The sequence below is a fragment of the Balaenoptera physalus genome, assembly GCF_965194825.1.
Source record: "Balaenoptera physalus genome assembly, chromosome: 11".
In the NCBI taxonomy this organism is placed as follows: Eukaryota; Metazoa; Chordata; class Mammalia; order Artiodactyla; family Balaenopteridae; genus Balaenoptera; species Balaenoptera physalus.
This window is the reverse complement of record NC_138896.1, coordinates 44,277,877-44,303,191: the sequence shown is the minus strand read 5'-3', so window position 1 is coordinate 44,303,191 and position 25,315 is coordinate 44,277,877. Positions and strand designations below refer to the sequence as shown.

General features: G+C 42.0%; 1 protein-coding gene across 22 annotated transcripts in view; it reads left to right on the top strand.

Moving 5' to 3' along the window:
- DST (dystonin) overlaps positions 1-25,315 on the top strand; it is a 488,177-nt gene that overhangs the window by 387,015 nt on the left and 75,847 nt on the right. For all 22 annotated transcript variants that reach the window (XM_082414288.1, XM_082414278.1, XM_082414289.1 and 19 more), the window contains 4 exons: positions 1,268-2,739; positions 18,768-18,929; positions 20,431-20,601; positions 22,984-23,150. In XM_082414288.1, the coding sequence (XP_082270414.1) occupies positions 1,268-2,739; positions 18,768-18,929; positions 20,431-20,601; positions 22,984-23,150 (1,972 nt within the window). The remainder of the gene's footprint in view (positions 1-1,267; positions 2,740-18,767; positions 18,930-20,430; positions 20,602-22,983; positions 23,151-25,315) is intronic.

Genomic DNA, 25,315 nt, shown 5'->3' with positions numbered 1-25,315 from the left:
AAAGAATGTGTATATATGTATAACTGAATCACTTTCCTGTACAGCAGAAAATAACACAACATTGTAAATCAACTATGCTTCAAATTAAAAAACAGTAAAAAAAAACAAATTGGTTTTTAAAGGTGTCAATGTTTATGCTATGCGACAGTCTTGTTTCACCAGAAAAGGAGACGACTACAGTTATTAAAAAAGGCTTGGCGTCATTTTCTTGATAACAGCTGGTTCGTCTGGCTCCATCATGGAAGCTTTGCCAGAGAACCGTGTGAGAGAGAAGCATTATGCACAATTTCCTCTCTTGCCTGCTGTGGCCATCACTCTATGGCCGCTGAGCCCGGGATGGTCCAAGGCAGCAGCAGCAGTTCCTGGGCCCGAGAAGGGCCGGCCAGAGGAGAGCCCGTTGGTTGCTGTGTTTGTCATTTGCCAAGTAACACTAGGCACTCAGTTTATGTTTTTTTAATAATTGATTGGATTTGTTTACTGATCATAGCAACCGTTTCAGACTTCCTCCTTGATTTTGACGTGATATGGATAGCAAACATTAGCTATGATGATTACAGGGATGGTGACTATTGTTGGGAACCCTTTTCCGTGACAGGCATTCAGCTCAGAGCTTTACTTGCATGCACTGTCACCTCATTCCCACGACAGCTTCTATCAATGTTGCCAGCTCATACTTGGGGAAATGAGACCCAGAGGTTTAATCATTCACCCTAGGCCCTCCAGCTCTTGAGAGGCTGAGTTGGGATCCAGACCCATGTCGTCCCCATGGGCTGCCTTACATTGCCTCCATGATGGGTAAAAATTGTACAGGTGGAGACTTCCCCAGCGGTCCAGTGGTTAAGATTTCCACGCTTCCACTGCAGGGGCCACGGGTTCAATCCCTAGTCGGGGAACTGAGACCCTGCATGCCGCAGGGCCAAAGGAAAAAAAAAATCACACAGGTGGAGAAGTCACATTTAATAAGAGATGGGTTATTTATCAGCATCACCTAGAGCTTTGAACAGTTGTCACTTCCCCGCCCTGGGATGGAGGCGGCTCTAGTATCCAGCCTCCATTGTCTCTTTTCTTGCCGTAGTCCTCACCTCTTGCCCTTCCCCCACTGCCTTTGTCCATAACGTAAGTGCTTTTGTCGTTCTCATAGTCAGTGCTAGTAGCCCCTGTGTTTAGATTATTCTGTGTATTTATTTGGCGGTTTTTCTCTTGGCTTTTTGCAGATTTATTCAACATTTTGATGTAAAATAAACATGTCTGTGGTTTTATTTTTTAGAGAACCATGTCCAGCATCTTCAGTCAGCCTGTGCCAGCTCTCATCAATTTCAGCAAATGTCTAGAGATTTCCAGGCTTGGCTGGACACCAAGAAGGAAGAACAAAACAAGTCTCCCCCGATATCAGCCAAAGTTGAGGTCTTGGAGTCATTAATGAAAGATCAGAAAGACTTCAGGAAAACTTTGACCGCCCAGTCTCACATTTATGAGAAAACCATGGCGGAAGGTGAAAACCTGTTACTAAAAACACAAGGGTCTGGGAAGGTAGCGTTACAGTTACAACTGAACACGATTAAAACCAACTGGGATGGATTTCAGAAGCAGGTGAAAGAAAGAGAAGACAGGGTGAAAGAGTCACTGGAAAAAGCTCTCAAGTATAAAGAACATGTGGAGATGCTCCGGCCATGGATAGACAGGTGTCAAAACAGCCTCAAGGAAATAAAGTGTAGCTTGGATCCTGCTGAGACAGAGAAATCTCTTGCCCAGTTAAAGTCTCTGCAGAAGGAGAGGGACCAGCACTTCGGGATGGTGGAACAGCTAAACAGTGCAGCCAGCAGCCTGCTCAGTGTCTGTGAAATGGACAAAGAGGCGGTGGCAGAGGAGAAGGAATCCCTGCTCCAGAAGGTGGACATGGTCACCGAGCAAGTGCACTGGAAGAAATTCTCTCTGGAGAACATGGCCCAGAAGTTTAAAGAATTTCAAGAAGTTTCCAAAGAAGCTCAGAGGCAGCTCCAGTGTGCAAAGGAACAGCTAGATATGCACGACTCTCTGGGGCCCCAGGCTTACAGCAGTAAGTCCCTGACTGTGTTGCAGACTCAGCAGAAAGCCCTTCAGACCTTGAAGCCTCAGGTCGATCTGGCCCAGGGGCTCGCCCAGGACCTTGTGGCGGGGGCCTCCGACTCCAAGGGCACCTCCGAGATTCTACTCCAAGCAGAAGCCTTAGCCCAGGAGCACAGCGCCCTCAGCCAGCAGGTGGATGAAAAGTGCTCCTTCTTAGAAACCAAGCTTCAGGGCATCGGCCATTTCCAGAACACCATCCGAGAGATGTTTTCTCAGTTTGCAGAGTTTGATGACGAGTTGGACAGCATGGCCCCCGTGGGGAGAGATGTGGAAACACTGCAGAAGCAAAGGGAGGCTATTAAAGCCTTCTTGGAGAAACTGGAAGCGCTCATCGCAAGCAACACCAATGCCAATAAGACCTGCAAGATGATGCTGGCCACGGAGGAAGCCTCTCCTGACCTGGTCGGCATCAAACGGGACCTGGAGGCTTTAAGCAAACAGTGCAACAAGCTTCGGGACCGTGCACAAGCCAGAGAAGAGCAGGTAGAAGGGACCATCACGCGCCTCGAAGAGTTCTACAGCAAACTCAATGAATTTTCTACTCTACTCCAGAAGGCTGAAGAACATGAGGAATCGCTAGGCCCTGTTGGCATGGAAACAGAGATGATTAACCAACAGCTTGATGTGTTCAAGGTAGGGAGTGCTTCCTTTGTACTCTGCGTTTTGGTTATCCAAAGACATTACTGATCGGTATAGAAGGAGATGGCCTATTTTGTAGCATCTTCAAGTAGGATTGTCATGCAGTGTTGGAGCTTAAATGAGCATCCGTGGGCGGAGGGGATATCCAGGTACGTGGGGTGAGTCCAAGCTTCCTGGGGCTTTGGGCCCTCATGGGATAAGGCCTGTGATGAATTAGGAGGTCAAAGGGTGCTTGGAAAGTTGGTGTCTGTTTCTGATGTCACTCACAGCTGCCCTCTGGAGTGACCACGTCCGTGTTTTAAACTCGACCACGGAGGCCCATCCGTCACATCAAAAGTGTGTTCTCTTCATGTTTGTGTCCCAGCATTTTCTTTTGTGGTGAATTATAGTCTTTTCCTGCTCTTTCCCTTTTTATAGTCTTCTCTTCCTTCTTAATTGAATTTCTTCCCCAAGTTCCTATTTTTTTTTTTGTTTTATTTATTTATTTATTTTTATTTTTGGTTGTGTTGGGTCTTCATTTCTGTGCGAGGGCTTTCTCTAGTTGCGGCAAGCGGGGGCCACTATTCATCGCGGTGCGCGGGCCTCTCACTGTCGCTGCCTGCCTTGTTGCAGAGCACAGGCTCCAGACGCGCAGGCTCAGTAGTTGTGGCGCACGGGCTTAGTTGCTCCGCGGCATGTGGGATCTTCCCAGACCAGGGCCCGAACCCGTGTCCCCTGCATTGGCAGGCAGACTCTCAACCACTGCGCCACCAGGGAAGCCCCCCGAGTTCCTATTTTAAAAGGCAGAGTAGAGTTCCCTGTTGTAATCCTGGCCCCAGACGATTGGGAGTCAATTATTTCTGATGGGACTCTGAGCGCCTTGGGGCTGAGAAATGTGTACCGCCCGGCAGCACCCGGTGATGCCTGACGATGGAGCAGGAGGAGAGGGTGGGCCAGGTCCAGGGTCAGCGATGTGGACCCGCTTAGGGTAGCAGGTGCAGAACTCGCATCTCGTTGGGGACAGGGAGAGGGTCACCTGCACAGGGAGGGTCCTAGCTGTCCAGCCTTTGCTGCACAGGGCTGACAGGAACCTGTGGGGTTGCAGGGGATCCTGTTCTATTCATGAGGTACGTTTTACTTCCCAGTAAAGGCTGGTGTGATGCTGAGTCCCTCCACCAGCCCGTGAAGCATCAAGTAGGATCAAATAGAAACAGAATTTGCAAAACAACAAATCATTTCCCAGGAGAAATGAATATAAATCAAATAGACCTCTGAATTCTGTGCTGTTGTACTTGACAAAGTCTTTCCTTTGTTTCTCTTTCATGATGTTATTTTTAGGTGACTGAATTTTGAAAAGTAACTTCAAAGTAGCTTCTTTTTCTTCTTTGTTACTATTATGGTTGTTGCTGTTTATAGAGTGCCTTTGAAGCCCAGTTGCTTCAGGGTTTAAGAACCTGTGGTTCTGTACTTGGGTCTTGATTCTGGAAGGTGAAGGAAGCTGCCTCACTGTTGATTTAACTTCATTACTCTGTCACACTTCCACACTGTGGTTTGCAAAATAAAGATTTCATATAAGAGAACTGTCTGTTAGAAAAACAAAGTTCTGTGGCAGTTGCTGCTTGGAAGACATGGGGTAGGGGGTGCTTAGGAGTGAGTCTCTGGAATTTTCTGTGGGACCTGACAAAGCTTGAATGCTTCCATGACAGTGATCAGGTGGTCTTTGTACTGATGAAAGTTGAGCATGCTTTTTTGAAACGTTATCATTTCTCTGGGTTTTCTGTGACTTTGTTTAGAAAAAGAGAGCAGGCCTTCATCTCTCTTCACTGCTTCAACTACTTATAGGAAAATGAGCAAAAGTAATAATATCGGTGCTGCTGCTTTGTCCACGCCCCACTTTGGGTCCCCAGGCATGAGGACAGTGAAAAACATGGCTCTGCTTGTGGAGAAGTCTTTGGAAAGGAAGCAAAGGCAAGGGATAGGAGGGGCTCGCTCACGCGTTGCTTTGAAATTATTTTGCAAACTGAAAAGCACTAAATAAGCATCGTTACCGTTCATGGTTACACAGATTGCTTTATTTGACTGTGAAGAAAAACAAAGTGATCATGTCTTCTAAAATAAGCCACTTGGCGTGCTGTGTCTATGTGTTTTCTCATTACTTTGGAAGGAGTTGACTGATTTTAATGAAATTCAGTAATAAAGAATATCATGACATACCTTCAGTGTCTTGAGACCCAGTGACTGAAATGAGTTTCCAAGCAGACAGTCATCTGCATTTGGTATATGCCAGTGCCATAGGTAAAAAACAATAAGAATATTATGGTAAATAAAGATGCTTACACAATCACTGATTCTGTTTTCTGTGTGTGTGTGTTTGCGAGTATATGTTCTAAAAACTAACAGTTACAACAGTTAACATTTATTATGGGCTTACTGTGTGTCAATCATGACTCTAGACTGTCTTTAATCCTTTTGACAGTCCTGAGAACTGGGTACTATCATTATCCCCATCTTATTTGTAAGGAAGCAGAGACCCAGGGAGGAGAAGTGACTTTCCCAAGGTCACACAGGTAGCAAGTGTCAGATCCTGGATGTTTTGGTGGATATAACGCAGTGTTTTGGTCAACTTTATTCATCACGTTATACATCTTACATTTCTCTGGGAAATTTTCAAATCATCTTTGCTGTAGACTGATTTGGGTGGCCTGAGTCACCAGCCATTGTTGTTTGTTTGTTTGTTTTTCTGATTTTTTAAAATTGGAGTATAGTTGATTTACAATATTGTGTTTGTTTCAGGTGTACAGTACAGTGATTCAGTTATATATATATATGTATATATGTGTGTGTGTGTATATATATATATATTCTTTTTCAGATTCTTTTCCCTTATAGTTTATTACATAATACTGAGTATAGTTCCCTGTGCTATACAGAGGTCCTTTTCGTTTATCTATTTTATATATATCAGTGTGTATGTGTTAATCCCAAATTCCTAATTTATCCCTCCCCCCCACTTTTCCCCTTTGGTAACCATAAATTTGTTTTCTATGTCTGTGAGTCTCTTTCTGTTTTGTAAATAAGTTCATTTGTATTTTTTTTTTTAGATTCTGCATAAAAGCAATATCATATGATATTTGTCTTTCTCTGTCTGACTTCACTCAATATGACAATCTCTAGGTCCATCCAGGTTGCTGCAAATGGCATTATTTCCTTCTCTTTTATGGCTGAGTAATATTCCTTTGTATATATGTACCAAATCTTTTTTATCCATTCATCTGTCAATCAGCCATTGTTTTTTTTTTTTTTTTTTTTTTTTTTTTTTTTAAATTTTTTTTTTTTTTTTTAATTTTTATTTATTTATGGCTGTGTTGGGTCTTCGTTTCTGTGCAAGGGCTTTCTCCAGTTGTGGCAAGCGGGGGCCACTCTTCATCGCGGTGCGTGGGCCTCTCACTATCGCGGCCTCTCTTGTTGCAGAGCACAGGCTCCAGACGCGCAGGCTCAGTAGTTGTGGCTCACGGGCCTAGTCGCTCCGCGGCATGTGGGATCCTCCCAGACCAGGGCTCGAACCCGTGTCCCCAGCATTGGCAGACAGATTCTCAACCACTGCGCCACCAGGGAAGCCCCAGCCATTGTTTATTTTAACCCAGAACACCAGGAACACTCACTTAAGGAACGTGTTCTGTAAAGCCAACCACTGTGATAACAGGAGGTGAATGTGTGTGTGTTGTCTTAGAAACGGATCTCTAGATGTTGTGATGAGGATAATGATGAGGACAGTTATTTCCTTGTCTTAGTGATTATGTCTTTCTTGATCGAAGTTGTAAATTATCTCAATTCAGATCTTCACTTAGTTTTTGTTGGGGATTAAGCTTTGGTTGGACATTAGTTTTAACATAATATTTTAGGAAGATTTAAAAAATTGCTTTAAGTGGAATAATTTGTATTGAGTAAAAAACTAGTATTTTGCTATTTTATAATTTCTAAAAATGAAACAGAAAAGCACCAAAGTACTGGGTCTATTTTCATTACAGACTTCAAAATATAAGGCAGTTTGACATGACTCTACCTGGTAGCTTTTGTTTAACCTAATGTCATGGGTAAAATCTTATAACAGTTTTTCATACTATAGAATAAGCTGCCTTCAGAGTCTTTCTGAAGCTTCATAGCTGTTACCCAGTTCCTCAGTAGGGGTACGTTATATTCACTGGGAGCATAATGGATTATTTAAACTAGGTAAGACAGACCTCTTGGGTTCCATTCTTTTTTTTTTTTTTTTTTTTTTCGCTTAAACTTAACCTAGGAAATAGCAGTTAATGTCCTTGACAGGATAAAATTAATTCATGTTTAATACCAACCCAAGCATAATGATTGAAAACAAATGCTGTTCTGAACCAAAAGTCCTAATTCACTGTCAGTGAAAGCTATTCCAAGTTTCTGAGAAGAGATTGGTACTACCCTTTATGTTACTTTAGCTAGGTTTTTAAACAATTTGGATTGTTTTCCTACTTCTAAATATTAGTCATTGGATTAAAATGTCTAAAGACTGAGGTATTTTCTATTACTGTTGATAACCCAAAGTACCGTTTTTCTACTTATACTTCCGTATTATTGCATTAAATTCTGTGTACACTGTCATAAATTCCTAGGCAGAAAGGAAAAAGTCTCCCCCATCCCCACCTCCTGTTAAAGATTCCTGCTCAAGATTATCTTCAAATCTAAACTACATTATCAGGTAATATTAAAGTTTCCACATTTCTATTTTATTTTTCAAAGACATACCAACTCTATACAAGGAATACGTGCCAGCCTTCCTATGATGTCATCAACAGCCAATTATCCCCACATTGAATTGATTTCATTTCAGTGAAGAACACAGAAACTTGATGTTTTAGCAAACATATACAGTCACATCCCAGCTAAATATATGACCCTCCCCAGCTCCATCTAGGCTGTGGTAAAAAGTCTTACCCACAACCTGCTTACTGGTTTTTCTGGCCACTCTGTCGCTGCTCCAGTTGTCATTCGGTTTGTTCCCACAAATGAACACATCACTGGTACAAGTCTCTCTGAACCAAAGATTTCTTAAAGCAGGGAATTTTTAAGCCGAGTTGAAACCAGAGACAGAGACCGGAAGACATGTCATTGTGTTGTGATAAATGTTCTCTGGTCCAGGGGAAGGCGGTGTGGAACCCAGGCAATCCTCCTGTGCATTTTGGGTGAACTAGAATGCCAGGCGCCGTGAAGCTGGGGAAGCCTGGAGGTTTGAGTCCTAATTGTAAATGGTGTGGCTGAAAAAAATCACTTTCCAAGTATCCTCTTAAGATATTTATTAAATGATCCTACGACCACCTCTGTAATGTCACCATATTTTTAGAGATAAAATTAAACTGTCCAAAGAATGCTTTAATAATGATTTCTCAGTGGCCCGTATTGTTACATAGAGGTCAAGGACAAATTGTTCTCCGTTTTTGTCAAGAACAGGAGGAAATTCAGTAAAGCTGTCGCAGAAGAGGTTTTTCTTGGGGAAATATTCTTCCTTGACTGGATTTTTGTTAATGAGCCTGTGTTATCAGGGAGGTTTCATAATACCTTCCTGTGGTATTTTTAAAGGTGACAATGTTTTCACTATAGAAACTGTAATTTGATGCATGGGCTTTGTAGGAAGGTCACATTATTCAGTCAGCTATGTCAGAGCGGCTTTAAGATGTTAGGAAGAAAAAATATCACCTATGCTGGGCAACAGAGAAGGCCCAGCAAAGCAGAGGCTGCATGAGGCCACTAGGATGGCGCTGATGTGATGGCAAGGTTCGTAAGACTCCATGGTCCCACCACACACACCAGCAGAGCCGGTGGGGCCTCCTTCCTGCTCCGAAAGGCTGTCCTGGTGGGGAACATGGCACGAGGGCTCTTTCCATGTTTGCTTCTAACTAACGCCATGCTCTTGGTGTCATGTGGCCTCTTAACTCCTATGGCTTCATTTAAGATCCAGGAGTTAGACGTAGAAAACAAACTTACGGTTACCAAAGGGGAAGAAAGGAGGGAGGGAGGGATAAATTAGGAGTTTGGGATTAGCAGATACATACTACTTATACTATATAAAATGAACAGCGGGACTTACTATAGCACAGGGAACTATAGTCAATATCTTGCAATAAATGGTATATATATACTATATATATTCAGTTATATGTATATAACTGAATCATTTTGCTGTGCACCCAAAACTAACACAACATTGTAAATCAACTATACTCCAGTTTTTAAAAAAAAAAAAAAAAAGATCAAGGAGTTCAAGTAGGTTGTTCTGAATGCAGTTCCAGCCAGAGATTTTATACCAGGGGATTTTTTGGTGGTTTTGTTGTTAACTGGATAAATTTGTATCTTCATTTTAAAGTGGTTCTCCCCGCCACCCCCAGCTCGGACACACCCACAGGCACACACAAAGTGCCAGGCTGTAGCATCTCCTGTCATTATCATGGGCCTTCCTTAGATAAAAGGAGATCTACATAATTTATTTTACTCTCATGGAAAGTTGCTTAAAGGTGTGGATGTGGGTGTGTGTGTGTGAAATGGGAGCAGAGAGGGAGGAATTTGCTTTGTTGTTATGAAATGATGCATTGGTTTCTTGATAAGAAAATTTGATGGGTTAATGTTTTTTAAATGTTTCTCTAGGTCTGTAATCATTCATTAAATAATAGCTTCGGGTAGGTAAATGCTGTGATGGTAACTTCCAGGAAGAAGAGGAGCGCATATTACAGATCCTACTTAACATTCAAGATAAATTCCCATCAAGATCAGTCATCCTTTTAATTGTTTCTGAATTTGTTTGCTTTTGTCATGGGGTCTGAATATCCTATTTTCCTTCAAATATAAATTATTTTACACTGAAATAAATAGCTACTGCATGTTCATCTGACGACTATCCTTGAAAACCCTTGACCCATTTATGTGAAGTTGTTTATCAGTTTGAAAACTAAGAACACAGGTTGCTTTCCGTTTTCCTGAGCTAATGGCATATCTATTTTAGAAAGAATAATAGAAATTGTTGTTTCTAAGGCCTAGTTTTGTACTCACAGCAAAAAAACACATCTCTTGTTTGGCGCTTCTAATCCATATTTCAGGAGCAACTGGGCCAGGAAGATACTTTGGTCAGTTTTTATGGATAATAGTGCATTTACTCACAAACATTGTCCACTTACTGCACTTGAATTTCCTAATATCTCTAGCCTTTCAGCTCTAAAAACGCCATGTTTCAGTTGGTAAAATTAGTCTTTTACCTTTTCTGTGATGTGGATCATTGTACTTTGTGGTAAGATTTTTTTTTAATTTTAATTATTTATTTATTTATTTATTTATTTATGGCTGTGTTGGGTCTTCGTTTCTCTGCGAGGGCTTTCTCTAGTTGCGGCAAGTGGGGGCCACTCTTCATCGCGGTGCGTGGGCCTCTCACTATCGCGGCCTCTCTTGTTGCGGAGCACAGGCTCCAGACGCGCAGGCTCAGTAATTGTGGCTCACTGGCCTAGTTGCTCCACAGCATGTGGGATCTTCCCAGACCAGGGCTCGAACCCATGTCCCCTGCATTGGCAGGCAGATTCTCAACCACTGCGCCACCAGGGAAGCCCTGTGGTAAGATTTTTCAGGAACTTTCTTTTTAAAAGATTTAATTTAATTTTAGAAATATAGAATGAGAAAATTATACTATTTTGCTTATAATTCAGTTAGTATTTGTGTACTTTTCTAAGATCATCTGCCTTTAGAAGATTTTTTAACTGAATCACATCTAGTAGGCTGTGTAAAGTTATGTTTTGAGACCAGTTTAACATTGTGATTTCTGTATGTATGAAATAATACTGTTGACTACTTTTCAGAAAAACCTTGCTCATTTTATTCATTGTGTATTTCTCTCTTACGAAAATGTGAGAGAGCTAGGTATCACGATTAGTATTTAACACAGTTCAGTACATCTCGATTTTACTAACTTTAGAGACCATAGCATTGAAAGTAGCTGCATAAACAGAATTTAGGAAGAAAAGGTCAGCCAGTCCAGTTCTGCTCTAAATGTGAATTCTTTTATGTTGTCCAGATAGATCTTTGGAATCTGATTCCAAGTCACAAAGGTAAATATGCAAGTTGTTGTCATCAATACCAATGTAATATTAAGAGTACAAATTTCAATTTGAATCAGAATCTATTAGGATCGTCCTTTGTAGAGTTAGTTGAAATCAGCTTAATAAAATAGGAATTCAATTATTAAATAAATGGCACATCCTTAAACATAATCAACTAGAGGACATTTTCCCATAGCACTTCCTGCTTCCCAGCTGTACTCTGCTCACTTTCTCATCCATATTTTCCACTTTACTGTAAGCCATGAAGGGGCGGGGGTGCTGCATCTCTGGGCACCAGCACTTTGCCAGGGCTCTCCGTGCTGTTTGGCAATAGTGGACACTGTTTGATGAATGGTTGAGTTTATGAATGAATTGTCTATGTAGCTTTAAAAGTGTTCTATCCACCTGAAATGTGAGGTTGCTGTTCTTAGCTTTACAGAAGATTAGAAGACTAGAATAGAATTGTGCTAATGATCCAGAGTTAGAGCCTAAGTTGGGCGGAATTAGGGCCATTTTTTCTTATGAGAAGTTCTGGGAGGATCTCTGTTTAGAGAAAGGCCCTGGTCCACATTCTGTGGAAACTTCATTCATGTAGCCATGAATAAGTAGCTTATATGGGAAGGTAGTGGCAACTGACAGTCAAACCCTTAGTTTCTGCTGATTCCAGCCTAGTGCACGACCCACGTGTTAACTGTGGGCATGTTTTTCTTTGTTTTATGATCCACATGTCAGAACAGCCTGTGTGCTTAGACAGGATCAAGTGCTTGTTGCAGTATTTCACTTCTTGACTCTGAAGAGTGGGCATTGATATTATCATGTTGATGGGTTGTTTATTATGTATATATTCCCTTATAGTTGGCTACAGATATTTTTTCCAACTTCATGATGGCCATATACTGAGTTGTATCTAATAATTGTTGAATGGGTGCGTAACCTGTAGAGTTCCAGTTATGGATAGACTTGTTTTTTAAAGATTCAGTTCTTAGGTTTATAAAAATCATTTTTGGAATATCTTCTCATGAAAGGTACAAAAGGTCCATCCCACATCTTTTCTGTAAAATTATCAGAGAAAGTATAGGGTTGTTTTTAATAGAACTGTCTTCACTTGGGGCCAGCACAGTTTTACTTATGTTCAAATGATTATTTTGTGAGATTGAGGAAAGAAAATCTGCCCTCTATCTGCTACTCTGGCATGGTTGCTTATTTCATAAGATAAGGAATGGATAGATTTTACTTTATTTAAATGAATCTATGAAATTCCACCCCCCCCCCCCCGCAAAGGCTAAGGTTTGGCTTGCTGAGTTAATTTTCAAACAGTATTTTTAAAGAGTGTTTATTCAGTAGATTAAAAAATGTGGATGTGATTTTGTTAATGAAATATCCAGAGTCATTTAACTGCCCTTGATCTTTGCCCGAGCCTTGCATCAAATTCAAGAGGAATGCATGGTTATTAGTAACGACTAATATTCATGTCCGCGGTGCCCAGGACTCTGGGCCCTTAGGAATAATTGACTCTGGAGAACAGTTCTACTTGAACTTGGGTTTTAAAAATAATGACACAAGAGTCGACTTGAAAGTGATGCGCGCTCTGCATTCGCAGACACTAAACGTCTAAGAGTCCGCAGCTGCAGCGCACGGGAGTATGGTTTCAGCTGAAGGATGGGGACCTGTTAGCCCTTATCCCTGTTTCCTATTCCCAGGGGTGCAGTCCCGGCGGGGCTCCTGGTGTCGGTTCCGCCTCTGCTCGCCCCTCCCCCACCTCCCCAGTTACCAGATACGCGAACCCGCGCCGCCCTCCCCGCGCCTCCAGGACCGGGTCTGGTTCGCGCTGATGTCACCACCAGGCGGTTGCCTCGCAGCCGCCCGCCTCTGGGCACCTCCCCCTCAAAGGCTCGAGGGCTCCCGGCCGGACGGGGCCGGAGTCCGGGGGATATGCCCACGGAGTCCGGTCTCGGGAGCGCGTAGCGGCGGAGTGGGAGCCCGGGCCCCGCGGCGGCGAGGGGCGCGAGGCAGATGCGCCCCCGGGAGCGCCCGGGCTCGGGACGCCCGCCCGCCGCCTCCAGCTGCGCCTTTCAAGGCCGGCGGGGTCCCAGCTGCCCGAGCCTTAGAGGAAGCCCGGAGCTCTTCTCTGCTGCAGTTGCCTCAGGTGGATCCGTCGTCTTAAGGAAGATCAGATAAGAGTCTTTGAAAATGGCTTTTTTTTTTTTTTTTTTTTTAAGGGGAGTTTATAGTACACCGTGCTTTCTGTTTACTTTAAACGGTCGCTGGATTGTACTGGCCTGGCCGCCCAAAAGCCTATTTTTTCCTCTTTGGATAATTCTGAATAGTCTCGAAGAAGCTTAATATGGGTAGAAAGACTGCCTTTCGAATCAAGATTATTTATAGCTACTCCCAAAAAGAGTAAAAGAAAATTTGAACTTTCTTACCGCATTAGACTTAACTTATTTTTCTCTGAAGACTTGTTCTGTGCCTTCATTGGAACAGTCCATGGTCCCTGGGTTTGTCTTTTAAGTTCCTGAACCTTGGTTTATTTATAAAAGAGATGGAGTTTTGCGGGACGTCTTTAAGTGGATTACAGTTAACCAGAGCACTGATGAAATTAACATTCAGCCGGTTAAAATGCTGGCTCCTTCGGAAATTTTAATCTGGAAATCTCAGATGCAAAATTAGAATAAAAAGGGAAATGGACCGACAATGGAATGTTCTGAGTGTTTGAGCCACTGTTAAGTGTATTATTTGTTTTCTTTTTTCTGTGTTTTGGAGTATGTGAAAGGGAACTCTGGGGGCCTTTCTGGGTAGGAGGAGGAAGGAGACTTCTATCCTCTGCTCTTGATGCACTTTATTTTTGAGAATCATTCTCAAACCACCAGGTAAAGGGAGGGTTGCAAAGTAGACCGGTGCCCTGCTGCTGGCCTTAAACACCTCATCTATGACGACGTGTGTTATGTGAGATGCGTCCTTGGGCTGGAGACACTTTATAGTTCTGTTCAGAAGTGTGCTTTGCTGAAAGATGCGTTGCCTTATTTCCCACTTTCTGTGTCAAGAGCTGCAATATTTGTTTTAACTGTCTCCAAAATGGGCAAGCCGCTGAGCAGACCGGACTGTTTACGTCAGAATCCCCCCTGTGTAGGGAAGGGAGAGGAAGAGGAGGACCTCAACATCGAGGACTGTTACGTCCCGCAGCGCTCCATCTACGACACGGTTAGGCTGAATGAGCAGATCGACTCTGGTTCCAAGGGGAGCCTGTCTTCCAGGCATTTCACAGATCGGACTTTACCCTACAGTCACAGAACACTGGATGTCAGTTCTTTATGCTCCAATGGTGCCCTTGCTTCTTCCAGTGCGTTTGAGCTGAGAGGCCGTGAAACTCACAAACTCGATGAAAAGATGATCTTTGATGCCCTCAAACTAAATAGCGATATCATCCGAAGCACAGGATTACCCAAACCCAAATCCCACGCAGAAAAGAAAGAGCATAGACGGTCATGGCGAATGTTTGTCCCAGCCAATTTTATGGATTATGCAAACAAAAGTGAAATCTCTTTTGTTGAACCTCCTGATCTGTCAGATGCTGTTACCAAGGCTGGCAAGTGCAGAGGGGGTAGTAATTCTCTCACGTCGGAGGAGGATGACTCTGGGTTATGCAGTCCTCCAGCCGAGAGGGAAGAAAAACAGGGCATTTTACCTGGAGACCCGTCCCGAATTAGAAGCTTGTCTTCTGCTGAAGATATTCACATAGCAGAGCAATATAGACCCTTTTTTTCTGTTAATTCCATCAGCGAACAGAAAATCCCCTTGCTTTCATGCAGAAGCGCCCACCTTGATGACAACTTCAAAACGATTTTACATGATGTTTCTCCACCAGAGGAAACAAAACGTGTCAACGGTCAAAGGGAAATCCTTGGTGAAAATTGCTGCCTGCAGAATGATGTCAAAGAGAGCACTCTTAAGGCTGACCCATTCATTTTGCCAAGAGAGGGAGAAAACAAGTGTATTTCTAACCCCGGAGAAGGAGGAAAAACATATGGACCAGGAGAATTACAAAGCACAGCACGAAGTAGGGAATTTATGGGAGGTTCTCCTGAGGATTTGGCTCTCCCTCACACAGATCTGGGGGGAAATGATGTAGATGGGGGTAGCGCAAGTTTAGTAGAAAACCTGACATTATTGACACAATACGATTTGGAAGAATCCAAGGTAGCATCTCAAGAGGACATGGAGGCTCCCCTTTCGGCCCAGGAGATGGAGGCGATCCCTATGCAATGCTCCCCAAAATTCAGAGCAGTAAGAAAGAAAGCTGCTGCCCGAACAACAAGGGCCCGGGCAGGAACCTTGGACCCTGTCTGTAATGGCTTTCACTCAGTTCAGGTAATTAATGGAAATGGGAAACTCTGTGATGCCCAAGGTCTGTGGTAGTGTTGTCAAGTGGCCACTGGTGTTTCCAACCATGGTCAATCTGGTCTTGTCTTTGGGAGGGGTTTGACTAGTACCCTACCAGATGACAGATATTGATAAGTTGATCATAACAACAAATTAATTAGGGACTGTTTTTGAGGAGCGTGATTATCCCCAGCTGTTTGGGGTCCTGCTCCTGGTTGTAGAGATGGTGGCTGATCCCTTTCATTTGAATGCCTCCACTGTGAATTTATGTTAGGCTTAGGCTTTTCCACAAATTGTGGTTTAAGACCCTGCCATTTAAGGGCAGTTATATTGGATTTATTAAGCTCCAATGGGCTCAGTCAGGAAGGTACCAACACAGTATTGTTGTGGTCTGAGAAGTGCTCTCCTCAAATTGAGGACTTTTTACACGTGCTGAAAATGTTCTCTCAGTAGCTCTGCATGGGGGAGAGAGGTAATTGTGCTGTATTTTGCCCCTCACTTGTATAGCCCCTCACTTTTGGTAAGTGGTGAGTGAGGTAAGCAAGTAAAGCGTACTGCCTTGTAATAGGGAGAGGTTGGTTGTCAAGCCTGTAATTTTTTTCTTCCCACTTAGATTGAAGTTCAGCTATTTTGGTCCTTTTCCTAAGCTCTTCTGGTAAACTTTGCCTCAGAGGTAATTTTATTTTATTTTAAGCTTCTCTTGTGTTTGTGTACTCATGGGTTAGACTGGGGGGAGAGTCTCTCTTCCTAGGTATTTTGTTACTTGGAGATAAGGAATTTGGACACTATCAGTCTATGAAATAATTGCTCTAATCAGGGATGCCCTTTCCATGAGGTTGCATTAAATGGCATCCTAGTTTGAAAGCTTAGCAGAGTATTTTTTTTTTACTGTAAAGTATTTTGCAGTTTATTTGTAGAAGGTAATTAAACTCTTAGGAGTATATAGATTCTTTAGTAGTTATCTTTTTTTAACCCTTAGTGTATTTTTGTTAGCACTTGAGAAAATTACCACAGACTCACCCAGAACTACGCTGATAGGCAACCCTGAAATTCATTTCTTTAAAACCAAGTCCAGGGGTTAAGGCAATTTACTGGAACGTTTTCATTAGGTTTTTGTTTTGTTTTGTTTTGTTTTGCCCTGAAAATTATCTGTGAGGGAGAATAAAACTTTTCCCTGAATCCTTATGTACCAGACAAGTTCCTGGAATTAAAAATGTAGCAGTTTCCCTCCCCCCTCTTTTTTTTGGTAAGTAGTAAAACATATCTACAGCTATTAGTTCCTAGAAATAGTAACTTGGAAAGTGGTATAGAAAAGAAGTAGGATCATAGCACCAAATTCTGTTTTCACTACCTTCCTGTAAGTTTCTATTGACTTATTAGGTAAATTAATGCCTTTTTAAAAAATCATGAAAGATGTATGGTAATTTTTTCCCAATGATTTGGGGAATTCTTATAATTCTTTGTTTATGTGTAGTTGACTTTTTATACTGAGTATTGTTATATAGAAAGAATTAGCCAGTGTGGAAACTGTCTGGATTTTCTGTGGAAGAAGTTTGGGCTTTTTGCTAAGAGGGGACTTTTAGAAGAGATGATCATTTATTTGTTTGCTGTTCTTTAGTTTACTCATTCATACTATAACACAGAAGTATCCTGTGTGCTGGGCTTGCTCCAGAGTCGGTGGAGTTTGTCTCTGGCAGCCTCTACATCTTTCAAAATTATTTTCCATACTGTGCCTGTAATTTTTTCTTAAGTCCTATTTTGATATTTGCTTTTATTGTTTTCATGTATTCTGTTTAACTGTTCATTCACTTGGACTGTTGATATACTTATATAGTGGCCTGTAGTATAATGACTCAGTGCCCCAAACCTTGTCTTACCTTAATCTCTAGCTGAAGCTTTCCTTCCTTAGTTAAATTAATTTATTTGCCTTTCTAGCATCCTTCAAGCCCTATATTAAAAACATTTGTATTATCTGTGAAAGAGTTGAGGTACCCCCCCCCAGTATTATCTATTGAGGGGTTATCATCATATACCCCAAGGTATAAATAAAATTTTCTATACGGATATTCATTTGGCAAATCATTAACAGGTCCATATTACAAGCTAGGTACTGTGGTAGGTCCAGGGTATAGAACGACTATAAGGAAAAGAGAAATTTGTGCTTTCGTGGGACTTGCATTTTACCGTAATACATTAATTAGATCTTTTGCCAGTTACAGGCAGCGGGGCCTGTAAGTTGGGTGGGATGGAGAGTCGGCATGGAGAGTGCTGGAAGACTGCCGACAGTGTAGGCAGTGATCCAAGGGTGACCAGGGTTGCTGTGCCGGCCCTGTGTGATCAGATCCGTGGGGTGAGGCCTCCGTGCATCCTGCAAGCCCGTCGGCATCTTGACAGACGTTGAGGGGCTAGACGTGTAGGGCTCCACACTGTTGTAGTGCCCATCTACCTCTTTTTTCTGTTCCTTACCCTGTATTTGCCCCTCTGGCTCACGTCATCTTCTTGTCAGTGACCCCCATTTCCAATGTGAGTCTCAAATGTCATTTGCCAGTTAGCAGCAGGCATCCTCGGAAGAGCCTATAAGGATTCTTGCCAGGAAGGCTCATCTTGGGCCCTTGTTATCATTTTGCTCCTTAGCATTTTCTATACCTTCTTTTTTTTTTTTTTTAATTGAAGTATAGTTGACTTACAATGTTAATTTCTCCTGTACAGCAAAGTGACTCAGTTATACATATACATACATTCTTTTTTCTATTCTCTTCTATCATGGTTTATCACAGGATATTGAATACAGTTCCCTGTGCTCTACAGTAAGGGAACTCGTTTATCCATCCTATACGTAATAGTTTGCATCTACTAACTCTAAACTCCCAGTGCATCCCTCCCCCCACCTTGGCAACCACAAGTCTGTTCTTGCTCTCTTTTTAAAATTAATTAATTAATTTTTGGTTGCATTGGGTCTTCGTTGCTGCGTGCGGGCTTTCTCTAGTTGCGGCGAGGGGGAGCTACTCTTTGTTGCGGTGCCCGAACTTCTCATTGCAGTGGCTTCTCTTGTTGCGAAGCATGGGCCCTAGGCGCGTGGGCTTCAGTAGTTGTGGCTTGTGGGCTCTAGAGCACAGGCTCAGTAGTTATGGTGCACGGGCTTAGTTGCTTCACGGCATGTGGGATCTTCCCAGACCAGGGATCGAACCTGTGTCCCCTGCATTGGCAGGTGGATTCTTAACCACTGCGCCACCAGGGAAGTCCCACAAGTCTGTTCTCCATGTCTGTGAGTCTGTTTCTGCTTCGTAGATAAGTTCATTTGTGTCATATTTTAGATTCCACATGTAAGTGATATCATATGGTATTTATCGTTCTCTTTCTGACCTGAGTGGTTTTGATAACGTTGTGAATTTATATTTAGTTTACTTTCTCATTATGATTCGTAAAGCAGCTATAACACATGACTAGGCAACAAAAATGATCTTTATTTCTAATAATCTATACCTGATGATTGGACAGATGTTTATATTTGGTGGCTGTTAGGTACTATAATTCATATAATTATTCTTTCCAATGCAGGTGTTCCAAAAAGAAGAGATTGAACCCTTGCAGGTTAAACAGCAGGATGTGAACTGGCTGGGTCAAGGCCTCGTTCAGAGTGCCGCTAAGGGCACCAGCACCCAGGCCTTGGAGCGGGACCTGGACAATGCCAGTGCGCGATGGAAGACCCTCAACAAGAAGGTGACGTTGCCGCCCCCTTCGTTGTCATTTCTGTGGATTGTTCTCCAGCATTTGCTATGACCACCAGTCGTATTTCTAGTAGCCAAGCTTCCCTAAACCTGCCTGTTCCTTGACATCCCCATGAACTGATAGCCCACCCTAGATGCCCCCAGGGCTTGCTGGGCAGCACAGATGCAGGAAGGACCTCCCCCACCCACCGCCCCCATGAGGATAGGGACCCGGCCGCACAGCTGTGACGGCAGGCGGCCAGGATCCTGGCCCTGGGCTGGTGGGAGCACACGCACCTCTAAGGGCACAGGGGCTATTTGGCTCCGTAATCAGTGTCCCATAGGGATCTGGGCTCCCTGTTGCCAGATCGTTTACTTATTTTGCAGAGAACTTGGAACTCTCACTTTTTATGTGAAACCTAATTTTCAGATGTCAGCAACTCACTCACACTGTGTAATAGGTCACACAGTACAGCTGTGTGTCTGTTTGCCCTGGACTAAGGGTTTGCACCTCGCTATAGATCATTAAGTCCAAATACCATTTTACTGATAAGATGTAGATCCCACCTTTTTCTAAATGTTCATGATGGAAAACACTGGAAAATAATGCTCTGATGTCTTAAGAAGGTGATGCTGACGCACAGTGACAGCTCTTTATGTGACAGAAATGATCAGAAAAGGGTTTCGGGATGGCAGTGCTCGTCTAGTGGTGGTAGTGGTGGGGGATTGTTCTTGGAGTTTTCCTTGCGTTGAAATCTTAAGCAGTGGCTGGATCTCAGAATGACATTTATCCTTCTTTAGAGTTTGGTTCATACCGCAGCACTCCTCAAATACAACTGGGATGCAGTGTCAGGTGTGAATACTTTCCATGGAGCTTAAAATATCTTGCCAACTACTTTTTCAGCCCAAAAAGAAAAGACCTTTGAGGGGGCAATAGGATATCTCTATGCAGGACACAGAGACTCCATTTACTGGGCGACAAAGGCCCTGGCTTGTCAAGAAAGGACTCTATAGAGCTTGGATCTAGCAGAATTTAATTGGATACTTCATAGTTATTTTGCCTAGCAGAACGTAATTCTGATTCTCTCCACAATAATATTGTTGTTTAAATCTTAGTCTTTAAAAAAATATTCAACAGTAGGAAATAAAGAATGAATCCCAGGGATAATGATAAAAATGAATAAAGCACTGTTTCTTTCAGTAACCTTAAAATATTTGAACCATTCATTGCTAATCATAAATGTATTGGATACTTCCAAAATCTCAAAGGCTTCCCCTTTTGCACTGACTGGTTGAGATGGCAACCTTATCTCCTTGGCTTACTTGCTAAGTTTGAGTTTGTCTCCTTTCCATCTGTATCCTGCCCACTAGCAATGCTTTGGGTGAATTTTAAGTGAGAAGGAAAAGAAAATTTGTGACCAAATGGGAAGATGAGCATGGAAAGTGTTGGCTGGTGGGCAAATTTCATTTTTCCTGAACGCAGTAGATAACTGGGGATCCCTGGTGCTGTGCAGGTGGCCCAGCGAGCAGCCCAGCTGCAGGAGGCCCTGCTGCACTGCGGGAGGTTCCAGGACGCCCTGGAGTCCCTACTCAGCTGGATGGTGGACACCGAGGAGCTTGTGGCCAATCAGAAGCCCCCATCGGCTGAGTTCAAGGTGGTGAAGGCCCAGATACAAGAGCAGAAGGTAAGTTAGCGGAGCTTTCGTACTGTTTCATGTTAAATCTTAACAATGAGAGTAAAAGTTTACCTTGGTGACTCTCTTTGTGTTAATAGGATATCCTCGTTAACTGGTAATCAATGCTCTAGACATTGTTTTGTTAGTCATTCAACAAATATTTGTGGACCATCTGCCACAGGTCAGCCATCGTTCCAGGTGCTGGAGATATATCATTAAATACAAACCATAGACGTTCCTCATCAGGTTTAAGGTTTAGTGGGAAGGGAGGAACAGGGAGAGAGAGACAGTAAACAAAGTAAACACGTAAATGGTGTTACATTAGCCATTGATAAATAACACTGGGATGGGAGATAAGAGTTATTAGCAAGAGACAGAGCGAGAGGGTGGGGGACAGTAAGTGCTGAGTGGAGGGGTGTGTGTGTACAGTTTTAAATAATAGTGTAGTTGAGTTTGAAGACATCACTTACCGAAAAGGTGACTTCGAACAGAAATATCGTTGTTCTCCTGTGTATCAGGTTGATGCACATGCAATTGCCTATTTTATAGAGTCAGTATGGGCAGTTTGTTATGGTTCAGCCTGTACTGACATGGCAGAGAGTTGATTCACATATGCTGAGAACCGTGCTGCTGTGTCTTTTGATTCTGCAAATACAGGACCCAGTTGGAAAGACACTTCTTAGAGGGATGGTGACTACTTGGGGCCACATGTACAATTTTTGTGGTCATGAGGAAGCATTTAGTGACCTGTCCAGTATTGATTTGTCAGCCATGACTTGAAATGACACATGGGGGGGGTGGCGCCTGGCACACAGCACACTGATAAGGCTTCTCTTTAAAAAGACAGGACCTTTAAAAAGAAGAGACTGGATTAAGAGGCTTAATTGGGTTTTGACATCCAATACTACTCTAAAAATTCTTCAAGACTTTAGTGTCTTGGGAAATTAACTTATTAGAAATAGATTTACAGGTATGGATTAAAGAAATATAACAGGAAACACATTGCATTTGTTTGATTTTTGAAAAAATATGGTAATATATAATAATAGATAATAAAATAATATATATGTATAATTTATATAATGTAATAAATATATAATATAATCTGGTGTTAAATATAATAATATAATTGCTACCATTCACGATTTAATTTAAACATTTATTATTTGCCCAGAGTTAATGAACTATGCTCAGCCAACAAAACCTGTCTATTGATTTTGCTTTCTTAATTGCTAGAAGCTGTTCGTTAAAGTGTACCAAAAGTAATCCACTTAATTGTTCTCTTTACTGCCTAAACCATCTGTTGTACTTTGATATTTATGATGACACTGACCTGTGTCAAGAGAGGGCATCTCTTCCCCTTCTCTTTGGCCCTGTTCCCCTCCCTTCCTGCTGTGGTGGCCTTGATCCCAAAGTGACAGTGAGAAAATACCCTTCCAGCTTGTTACTTCTGGGTGACTGTCTGTGCCTTTGGTCCTTAGGCATCCGTCAGGGTCAGGTTAAGGAAGCAGTGCGGTACTCAGCATTCTGTACACCTGTGCCTTCCTCACTGCTCTTCACACAGGGCCTGGGGTTTGCACTTATTCCTGAAATACTTGTTTTGATTCATTGGAGGAAGGGAATCCTGATTTCTGGCTACCTATGTCAAACACTCCCTTCCAGGCTTCTCAAAATGAAGCATTAAATTGAATTTCTTTCCATGGCTCAATCCTGAAATATTAGTCTTCTTTAGCCAGCTTTGGGGATTTCTGACATGTTTCCCCCTCGGTTCATTGTGGAAATGATATTTAAAGGCTCTTTTTAGTTTTCATCCTTGTAAAGAATTTTAGGAGCTATCTTACCCCCTAAAAGCAACCAAGAGCCTCTAGTTGTAGCCTCACTAGCTTGTGAACTTGGTCTGACTTTCAACTTCCCTTCTGCGGTGGATTGTTTAACAAGGGAAAAGGTTTTGAAAACAGTGATGATTTATAGTGACCTTTTCTATCTCAACGGGACAGATCACTGTTGATTATTTAGGGCATTCCCATTTCATTATAATTGGGATTTTGCGCTATCAGTGCAGAGGGGTTATCCTAAGCGGCACATTCTACTCCATTACTTTATATTAACAAGTTAATAACGAATGGTTCAGTGGCCTTATCAATATTCGTTTTATTTAGTGTGAAAAGCTGCCACCACAATGTTTGACACAATAGTAATGAATCGTTAAACAAAATGAGTTTTTTTGAAAAAATCCTACTTCTCAGGTCCTTTTGTATGTGAATCCACACAAAGTTATTTTTGTTACATATCCAAAGTACTTTGTGTATGTTTTTCATATGTTGATAAAATTACCGCTTTGTTTCCTTTCTTTTTATTTATTTTTTTAAAAATTTACTATTTTGTCTTAAGCTTCTCCAGAGATTGTTGGATGACCGCAAATCTACTGTGGAGGTGATCAAACGGGAAGGAGAAAAAATTGCCGCCACAGCAGAACCTGCGGATAAAGTGAAGATTTTGAAACAACTGAGTCTCTTGGATAGCAGATGGGCGGCCTTGCTTAATAAGGCTGAAACAAGGTAAATGCTTCCAGTCTTTGGAAAGAGCAGCAATGGCTTTCATACTGATTTCTTGTATTTTGGTAATACTTTTCTTCAAATTGTTATTTTCCTGTGTTTATCATGTATGTGAACATGGAGGGCAAGGGCTATGGCACCTCTGTCCTTATTCCCCCGATGGGGATGTCCTATAGTCTCCAAATCTATCCCAACTCTTAAGAAGAGTATTTCCCTTGGGAGGTCATTCGTTTATTCATTTATAATGTAGTTATCGCCTGCCTACCGTGCATCAGGCAGAGCTGGGCCTTCCGCAGGGGTGCGCTGGTCAGATCATCCCTGCCCTCAGACAAGGGACAGCCTAGCAGGGTTTCGTAGCCATTGAAGACTAATGACAAATGTGATGGTTCAAAGTGAAACCTGGGCACGGGGTGCTGTGGAAGCAGAGAACAGGAGGAACCTGGCCTGGGGCAGGAAAGTGACAGCTAAGCTCTGTTTTAAAGGAGGAGTGGGAGTTATCTGGGAAGTGAGGCAGGTGGAGGGCACTGTGACGTTTACCAGGGCTGGAAGCTGGAGCGTGGCTCCACCGGGGCTTCATTACACTTTGTTTTCTTTACTTTTTAATTTTTTTAATTGAAATATAGTTGATGAATTTCTGCTGTACAGCAAAGTGACTCAGTTATACATACATATACATTCTTTTTTAAAATATTCTTTTCCATTATGGTTTATCATAGGATATTGAATATAGTTCTTTCTTCATTCTCTTCACTGGCACCACATTGACCGATGTCAAGTTGTAGCTACATTGAAGTGTACACTGGCTGGGTTGGAAATAGATGACCCACTGAAGAGATTGAGCATCTCCATACATTCCTACCTTCTTTGGAACTAAGGTGGTGCAGAGAAGGGTTTGTCCAATCTTGAATTACAGAGTAGAAGGAGTTATCATTCTAGGACCATTGAATAAGGGGCTCCGAAGGAGGCTGGAAGTTTCATGTTATTCTTTAATGTGTGTCAGTAGATTATTCCTTCTGTGTAATGCCCCAGAATTACTGCCATGGGAGAGACTCTCAGTACTTTTTTTTAATAAATGAAAGTCTAGATCTCTGCTTTACTCCCATGACTGTCCTTTTTTTCCCTAAACCTTCCTCACAGCGGTATTAAGTGGAGGGATGGTGGTGATGCTATGATTCACACACAGACTAATAGATTCCATTACAATTTAAATCATAGTCAATTAAACCTAGTTGCAAAATAGTTCTTTCCAATGATTCTAGGTGATTGGATATTAGAATTTTAAAAAAAGAGTCATAAATAGTGATAATCCAGAAGTCAAAAATAATGTAGTAATTTTATTCATTTTTTTAAAAAGATCAAATGTATTTCAACTGAAGGTTTTAAAAATATATGCATATGTAATTTGTGATATGAAGGTATAGAAATTATGCTCGGTAGCATGTACCAGTTGTCTATAATTCCCTTTGTCCCCATAGAAAGTTCATTTCTCAAATCATGTAATTCTCTAAGAATTAAACATGATAACAGGTTAAGACAGCAGCTCTTGGTCCCAGCAGAAATAATTCACAGGACTGGATACGGAACCAGGTCCTCTGTATACCGACCAGCACAATCACTTGCCATAGATAAAAACCGAGGACAGTACAAGTAGGTTTTAGCTTACGTGGTACCTTTTTAAGGGAGGAAACAATGGGTTTTCTAAAAGCATTCAAGCTCTGTTACAAGTGAAAGTCTAAGGAATATTTCTCCTCTTTCATGATATTTTAGTCCATAAAATATTAACTCTTGCCTCAGGGAAATGTACCTGACAGTGTACTTTTTAAAGGAGGACTCACTAGTAATTCCAGCACAGGGGATGCTATAGTTATTCTTCAAAATTTAAATCTAATTTTGACCATTTGATTAAAGCAATCTCAGTAACTGATGCTCCGATTGAAGTTAACTATGATATAAAGCACAGAATATATGTTCAGTAAGTATTACCTATTACTATCATTATTATGGCTACTATTATTATTATAACATTACTATGATTATACCTATTATTATTGTAAGTATTACAACCAGGTTACTTAAGACTTTCACAGGATTCAGGCACTTGAGGTTGATGTGTTGTTCAGCTTTACTTTTATTTAATAAGAGAACTATTTTTTAAAGTTTTTCATAGA